At 32.2% G+C, this 8768-nt stretch overlaps 1 protein-coding gene across 1 annotated transcript; it reads left to right on the top strand.

Moving 5' to 3' along the window:
• Nucleotides 1-6200: 6200 nt before the first annotated feature.
• Nucleotides 6201-8351, top strand: LOC114393033 (1-aminocyclopropane-1-carboxylate synthase 3-like). Its single transcript, XM_028354288.1, has 3 exons — nucleotides 6201-6534; nucleotides 6672-6964; nucleotides 7063-8351. Exons 1-3 carry the CDS (start codon nucleotides 6388-6390, stop codon nucleotides 8048-8050), a joined length of 1428 nt encoding a protein of 475 aa, XP_028210089.1. The 5' UTR covers nucleotides 6201-6387; the 3' UTR covers nucleotides 8051-8351.
• The last annotated feature ends 417 nt before the right edge of the window (nucleotides 8352-8768 follow it).

Genomic DNA, 8768 nt, shown 5'->3' with positions numbered 1-8768 from the left:
ATGAATAAGTTTTTGTGGGAAACTTGTTAAAAGTTATTTCCATGAAACATTGTTTCTCACCAATCATATTTTTTTAAAAAAATAGATACCAAACATGAGAAATTAAGGGGTGTTTGGTTTGGTTATTTTTTGTTTTTATTTTCACTGAAAACAGAAAACAGTGATGAAAATGTGTTTGATTTGATTTCTGAAAACATTTTCAGTGAAAATGAAAACGGGAAACAACTAGAAAATGAAAACAATTTCGTTTTTAGTGTTTTCAGTTGAGTACAGAAACGTCATTTCGGTTAAAATGAAATTGCAGTGACAATGAATGTAATTTTAAGCAAATCTAAATATACAAAAAGACAATAAATCAATATATCATAAGTTTTCAGTATTTTTATTTCATGAAAATAGAAAAATAAGAAATCAAACCAAACATGTTTTCAGAATTCAAATTTTTTAAAAATTAAAACAGTTTTCAGAAAATGAAAATAGAAAATGAAAACAGAAAATGAAAATACAAACCAAACACACCCTAAAATTTTCAATTCAAGATTTAGAGAAAACTCAAAACTTCTTTCCTACCAAAGGTTTCTCTATTGTAATGAATACTCAATACTCAATTAATGCAAAAATAATGGTTATAAAAATGTCCAGAGTATTTAGTTTTTTTTATTTCTTAAAATTGAACATAATTAATAGATAGTTTACAACAACTCATGTATAATGTTAAATCAATTAAACTAAGTTCTCTTAATGTTTGTAGAGTGTTTTGATCACAATCATAGCTGTATCGGTCATATTTATTCTCATTTTTTTACATAATTGAAGAACAAAACTCTGACGTCAATTTTAAACCATAATAAAATCTAGACTAAAATGTAATTTTCGTCTCCTTATTTTTTTATATTTATGCTTTTAGTCCCCTCATTTTTTAATTGAGAGATTTTATCTCCCACTTTTAAAAATTTTACGATTTTAATCATTCATATCATTTACTTTTACAAAATTCATAATTTTAATCTATGCGACCAATTTCAAATGTTAACTTAGACATTCTTTAAATGTTAATAGACACCTGTTTGTTTATTATACAGATGATAAATATTTTTTAAAATTATTTAATTGCTAATAAGCTTAATTTATTAAAAAAGAAATTAAAAAAGCATAGCATCAACAAATATAAAATTGATCAAAAATATTAAAATCATAGATTTTTTATAATTGAGAGACAAAATGTCTCAATTAAAAAATAAAATGATTAAAATTATGAATTTATTAAAAGTAAAAATTAAATGAAGTAAAATCACATATTTAAAAAATAAAAAGAAAAAAAATATATTTTAAGCCTAAAACCAATAAAACAGAAAACAATAAAAAGAGTCAATGCAAATCAGTGAGCGTGGATACTCTTGGATCTACAGTGGGGTTAGTCACGACCAAAGACACTACTGATTATCTAACTCACCCAGCTTATATATATATATATATATATTTTGCTAACATGATAACTACTAAATAATTGTATTATTGATAATAGAAAATAAAATAAAATTATCTTTAAAAATAATTATTTAGCAGTTATTTGTGCTTAATTGTTGTGAATTGATGTTTTGTCAAATCCTGGCTACAGATATAAAAATTGGAGGGACTAAAAGCAAAATGTTGGAGAAATAACGAAGAAAAGAAGAAACTAGCATAAGGCTCAGCCCAACGTCTCGCTCAGCGCGCAGCTCGCACTAAGTGCGATTAGAGACACAGGTGCTAAGCGTGCAACAGGCACTCAGCAGGTAAAACAGAAATAGTACGCGCTAAGCGCGCAACAAGCACTAAGCGGGCAAAATAGAAACAGCACACGCTAAGCGAGAGGAGCTCGCTAAGCACGCGATCCAGTCTACGTTGAGCAAGGAAGGACGCGCTAAGCGAGCCTACGAAGATCCAAAGTCCACTTCAGCAGATATAAATAGAGAGTCAGATCAAGGGGACACGACACACCGAGTCTCAGAGCATTCTCACTACTACCTAAAGCCTGAGAACTCTTCCTTAGGGAATTCTCTCCTCTCTTTGATCATCTTCTCCCTTTCTTTCTTTCACCCCTTCTACTCCATCAATTTCTATACCCTATTCATTGTAAAGTACTCAATGGCTATGAGTGGCTAAACTCCTAATTAGGGCCTAACAGGCCTAAAAGCCAAAGTGATGTATGATGTACTCTTGCTATTTATCAATGCAATACAATGTGTTTTCTATCCTATTGTCTTTTTTGTTTATCTTTCATGCATTATTCATCTTTAGATTCTTTTAGGGATTAGATGTTCGACAGATGGTAACTTCTAAATAAGATTTAAAGAATGTATGCATGCATTAATTTTAGGGGTTAGACGCTCGACAGGGGGTAAGAAAATCATTGCTAGACATAGAATGATAACTTTATGTCCATACATTTAAGCACACGTCTGGAATTCAATCTTCATGCATTTTATTTGTTGAATCTTTTCAAAGGCATTTGAGAGATAAATAAATAAAAGGTTTGTTATTGTGAGACATCAAGGACAAGTAAATGAATAGATGTGGGTAGGATAAATTCACTTGAATTGATAAAAAAAAATCATAAAATCATACATCCTAAGCAGATAAGGCATGCTAGGTTCTAACATTCACATTCCATTGAATTTCCTATCTAATTCTTTTGCTTTTAATTTTTTTGTTTTCTACTATTTATAATTCCTATTATTGTCCCTATTCTTTTTTCTACCCCTCTTTTTAATTATTTTTTCACTTATAAATTGAAAAAATATCCAAGATAAATACAACACAAAATTCCTGAGAAATTCGACACTCAGACTTCCGAGACTTTATTACTTAAATATTTGATACACTTATCAGACAGTTAACATAACACTAACTTATATATTTTAACTGTGAGTGTGATCACTTTATTATTGTCTAAAATGGATCAACGCTTTCACCATTGCCTCTACATAACACTAACTTATATATTTTAACTGTGAGTGTGATCACTTTATTATTGCCTAAAATGGATCAACGCTTTCACCATTGCCTCTACTTTTAACATTGCCAACTAACTAAAAGGGATATAACTCAAAAGAGACCAATTGTTATTTTTGGCTTTATGTGACCCTATGACTTCAGTTCACCTAATGCATGTGAATTATCGGTTTGAATACTATCATGAAATCAGGTGGCTAAAAAAACTAAGGGCGGATGCCAGGTTGCATTGCAACTTGCAAGTGATCGATAAGCAATTATTGCTTCATTTCTATTATTTTAAAAAATAATAATATATAAACATCTTATTATTTTAAATACTTCTCCAACATCTTCTATTTTTCTTAACTCACTTTTCTAATATATCATAAATTCTATTATATCTATATTTTTTTCTCTCTCTCTAATTTAACACTTTTGTATTTTAAAATCTTGGCACCAACTTCGTAACAAATTCAAGCATTGCTTTTCCTTTTACTACTACTAAATTATGCCTTTTGTTTATACAAAAACCTAGGGGCGAAACAACATTCAGGACTTTCTCTGTTTCAGATTTGCTCTTTTGAAACGAAAAGAAGAAGAGTATATTCATTCTACATTTAAGAGTATTAATTTGAAAAAATACATCAAATTTAACTTACTTTGAAAAGAATTGATGTACCTTTACTTTTTACTTTACACATTTAAAAGAGTCAAATCTGTGTATTCCTTAATCTCTTTATGTTGTTTTTTTTTTAAAAATTAACAACTAAAAATTATCAAATAAATATTTTTCTATGATCACAAGTATTTTAAACTCAAATAAATTAAAAAATTTAAACAATATAAATATTTATAAAAATTATTTAAACACATAATAATGTACATAATTGAATTTTAAAAAAAGTAAGATAAATATAAGTGGTTATTTTTTTTAAGAAAGAGTAATAAATATTTTAATGTAAAAGGAATTTAGTCTAAGAATATAATTCATTGAGATTTGAGAAAACAAAATATAACACAATGAAATTAAAAATAACTAATACATTTAAGTTTTTAAAATGATTAAAGATATAAATAAGGATATATAAAGTAGCGTATTGTAAAAGAAAATATAATAAATTATATTTTATTATCAAAATTAAATTTTTTATTTAATAATATTAATAATTATCAGTAGCAATCCATTATTTAACTAAACAAAGAAATTTTCTCCAATAATTACGTTGGTCTACGTAAAGTTAGGTTAAATCTAAATCATATAAGGAATATAGATTTTTATTTATGGATGGAAAAAAATGATAAATAAAAAATACTCTATTAAAGATGATGAATTAAGTTCTCTAGCAAAAATCAATCATCAAGCATATCAATAAATATTTCATATTTATAACATGTTAAAAAAAACACTGTTTTTTGAGAGACATGGAAACAGACAAGTAATAACGACCAAAGATTTGATTCTCAGCTCAAGGGTCACCTTTCTCAAATTTGTTAACATTGTAGTAATTATTATTATTATTATTATTATTTTATCTTTCCTTCTACATTTTATATTGTAGTTCCACCACTGAACATACTCACCAATCTTCAACCTTTATAGATATCTAGAAAGTATTACCCTTCATCAACTCCTTTTAGTGTGGGCCTCACCTGATTGAGAATCTTTGTTATTGTAATTTTATATTCATAGAGAACAATCTATTATTATCGTCGTTACAGAAGAAAATCAAAACCTGGATTTTAAATTATCGTATTATTATTATTATGTAATCAATTTTTATTGGTTGAAGGAATAAACAGTTCTGTTTCTTGTAAGTACGGCTGGAATTTAAATTTTTGTGATAAATAAACAAAAATGATGCATAAAGTCCACGACTAGCTTTTGAATATCAGAGTCTTGAACCCCAAAAAATGGTCCTTCTATTCTATTTCAATCGTAACAATCTACCAAACAAAATTAAAGGGAAACTTCTTATTTTCGGTCATAAAGGGAAGACCTATTTTAGGTTAACAAAACGGGCATTGCACACACATGTCACATGGCAACTTGCATTTCTATATACACAATTTTACTTGTTCAACTTTCTATAGTGTATGGTTCAAAACCCATTATCGCGATAACAATAATATTAATAAAAAAAATTCTCAAAGTTTGACCAATGAAAATTTGATATTCCGTAATCGATATGTTTACGTGATATTCGGTAATCTCTAGCTGCGAGAGCATAATTAAAACGTATATGAAACGGGAGAAACATATCATCGATATTGTCTTGATGCCCAATTGAGATTCTATATTCATGACTCCAAATCAACAAATTTGTTAGTTTGCTATAGTGCCAGTATATTAAACGAGGAGAGACATTGGGGGCATGTTTGGGGAAAGGTTAAAAAGTGGGTTGAAGAAAATTGCCGACACAAAATTGGACTGGGTTAGGGTTAGAGGGAGCATGTAGGACATGCCATTGGGTCCTTATTAAGCCACGAATGGATCTCGTAGGTCACACTGACCCACTTTCCATGAGATTTGCTGTCGGTATAGTGTTCTCGGCGTCTCTACCAAGTTCCCAAACAAAAATACACTACTTTTTTTTAATTACATATATGTTTTATAATATAAGAGACAATTATATTCAACTGGATAAAATTCTTATGAACAGTAATTTTTTAAAAATATTTGGCATAATAACGTATTTAAAATTTAAACAAAACATTTGGTTAAGATAAAATAATATTATGTCAGTTAATTCAGTACTTGTTACTAAAAAAAAATACACTTTTTCGCCCTAATTTGTACTTAATTCATTATCTGCATCCACAGAATTAATTACTACGTTCTAACCAATCTAGACACAATTAATATGACTTGAGTTGATGGCAATAAAAACAAGAAACAGAACAAAAACATTCATTATTTCTTGACTTGCATAAACTCGAAATCTCCACGCTAGATTAAACCCGGTGGGAGACACTTTCCACAAATAGTGTCAATAACATTTTAGTCGCTGCTTGTTATTGAGCGATACTAAGGAGCGTGGACTTCTCGTGACATGGTTGGGGCGGTGGACAAAAGCGCTTTTAAATTAAGCCCATTTATTCAGAGTTTCTGTCTCCTCTCTCTCTCTCTATCTCTCTCTTCTCAACAAACCTTACATTTTTTTCTTCTTTATAGTCAAAATTGTTTCTGCATTACCACGAGGCCCTCTACCCCTTTAGGACTTGCATTATAAATATATATTGACCAACCTTACAACACCACACACCAATTCTCGTCTTCAACAACGTTTCACTCCAAACATAATTCTCTTCTCTTCTCCTTCATACCTTCCTTTAGAAACCAACCTTGTTGTGATAACCTCTTCATTCCTTACTAATAACTACCATCCCAAACACACAAAAAAAGAAAAAAGAATGAGACTTTTGTCCACAAAAGCAACGTGCAATAGTCACGGCCAAGATTCTTCATACTTTCTAGGATGGCAGGAATACGAGAAAAACCCTTATGATGAGGTCCATAATCCCAAAGGGATTATCCAAATGGGTCTCGCAGAGAATCAGGTAATTAATTAAACTTACACATTCATTTTTCTCACAACCCCAATCTTCTACAACGTATAACCTTATAAAAAACTTTATACAAGTATTGTGTAACATTTTGAGTCAATAAAAATAATAATCTTTTTGGAACATTGCAGCTCTCATTCGACCTCCTAGAGTCATGGCTCGCAAAGAACCCTGACGTGGCAGGGTTCAAACGTGACGGCAAATCCATATTCAGAGAACTCGCTCTCTTCCAAGACTACCATGGCCTCCCTTCATTCAAAAAGGCATTGGTGGATTTCATGGCCGAAATCAGAGGAAACAAAGTCACTTTCGACCCCAACCACATCGTTCTCACCGCCGGCGCCACCTCCGCAAACGAAACCTTAATGTTCTGTCTCGCCGAACAAGGCGAAGCATTCCTCCTCCCCACTCCTTATTACCCAGGGTGAGTATTCGTTTCTATTTATAAGAAACAAATCATAGTGTTAAATATATTATTTAAATTACATTCCCCTGACCTTGGTTTATGAACAACTTGTGCAGATTCGACAGAGACCTAAAGTGGAGAACCGGGGTTGAGATTGTTCCAATCCAATGCAACAGTTCCAACAACTTCCAAATCACGGAGGCAGCATTGCAACAAGCCTACGAGGATGCGATGAAGCTCAACCTAAGAGTGAAGGGCGTTTTGGTCACGAACCCGTCAAACCCATTAGGCACCACAATGTCTCGGAGTGAACTGAACCTTCTGGTCGACTTCATCAAAGAGAAAAACGACATTCATTTGATAAGCGACGAGATATACTCCGGCACCGTTTTTAGCTCCCCAGGCTTCGTCAGCGTCATTGAAATTCTCAAGGAACGAAACGACGTCACTGACGGAGACTGGAATAGAGTTCACGTCGTCTATAGTCTCTCAAAAGACTTGGGTTTGCCGGGGTTCCGCGTCGGCGCTATTTACTCCGAAAATGACACCGTGGTTGCCGCGGCGACGAAGATGTCGAGCTTTGGTCTTGTTTCTTCGCAAACGCAGTACCTCCTCTCTGCCATGCTGGGGGACAAGAAGTTCACCAGAAACTACATAGCTGAAAACAAAAAGAGGCTTAAACGACAACAGAAAATGCTCGTTTCGGGGTTATTAAAGACCGGTATTCCTTGCCTCGACAGCAATGCGGGGCTGTTTTGTTGGGTAGACATGAGACAACTTTTGTATTCGAACACGTTCGAGGCGGAGATGGAGCTGTGGAAGAAGATAGTGTACCAAGTTGGGCTGAACATTTCGCCTGGCTCCTCGTGCCATTGCACCGAGCCAGGGTGGTTCCGCGTGTGTTTCGCGAACATGTCCGAGGAGACTCTGGCCTTGGCCATGAAACGCTTGAAGAACTTCGTGGCGGCTGAGTCTCAGAGGAATAGTGGTAGTAATGGTGGTGCTCTGTTCAACAACAATGGAAGCTCCAAGAGAAAGTCACTCACCAAGTGGGTTTTTCGGTTATCGTCTCGCGATCATCGTCGTGAACAAGAAGAACGGTAGCCTGGTCGTAGTCCTTTACGTCGCTCATGCACAAATTCATAAAATTCAATTTTAATTTTTCTTTTTCGGCCTCCCCAATATTTTTGGTGGAGTAGTCCAAAAAGTTGTCCATTTTTTTTTTTCTAAAAAATTAATGTAGAGAGAGAGAGAAAGCACTCTGTCCATGTGGATGTGAAGTGTGTGGGCTTTCTAGTCAGCCTTATTTGTATAATTGTTGTTCCATATCTCAGTCATTAATTCCCCTACCTTCAAAATCTCCTTACTATCACATTAATGAAAAGTTTTATTTATATTGCTATTACTTATTAATCCAAAATCTCCTATCATATGCAAATCTTCTTCGTACAATCAATGACAAGTTTGATTACTTTATAATGTTTGTTAACGTGACCACAGCTTAAATCTTACTACTTTATAGAATATGAGTTTAAATGTTTAATGATCACGACATATTAAATCAGCTTTACACATTTTTTTGACAGTTCAGCTTTACACATTGAATCACAGTTTTGACTGTTAATATAATTAACAAATTTATTGTAATGATATTTTCATGGTAAATAAAAAATAATAAAGAGTTATTTTATAATGTAGAATTACATATAATTTTTTTCATGGGATATTGCAAAGAAACTTAATTATAATTGTGAAGATTGATATGCGATGTTCTGCTATCTTATTGTTATGTGTGCTTGTAGCTTCTTTAATTTGCCATGTG

The sequence above is a fragment of the Glycine soja genome, chromosome 17, assembly GCF_004193775.1.
Source record: "Glycine soja cultivar W05 chromosome 17, ASM419377v2, whole genome shotgun sequence".
Classification (NCBI taxonomy): domain Eukaryota; kingdom Viridiplantae; phylum Streptophyta; class Magnoliopsida; order Fabales; family Fabaceae; genus Glycine; species Glycine soja.
This window is presented reverse-complemented; position numbering and strand designations above follow the sequence as displayed.

What these genes read in the sequence shown, in the direction of transcription:
- LOC114393033 (XM_028354288.1), top strand. Translation starts at nt 6,388, where the DNA reads ATGAGACTTTTGTCCACAAAAGCAACGTGCAATAGTCACGGCCAAGAT. An exon ending in TGGGTCTCGCAGAGAATCAG is followed by an intron (nt 6,535 to 6,671) that starts GTAATTAATTAA and finishes GGAACATTGCAG; the next exon opens with CTCTCATTCGACCTCCTAGA. An exon ending in CCCACTCCTTATTACCCAGG is followed by an intron (nt 6,965 to 7,062) that starts GTGAGTATTCGT and finishes CAACTTGTGCAG; the next exon opens with ATTCGACAGAGACCTAAAGT.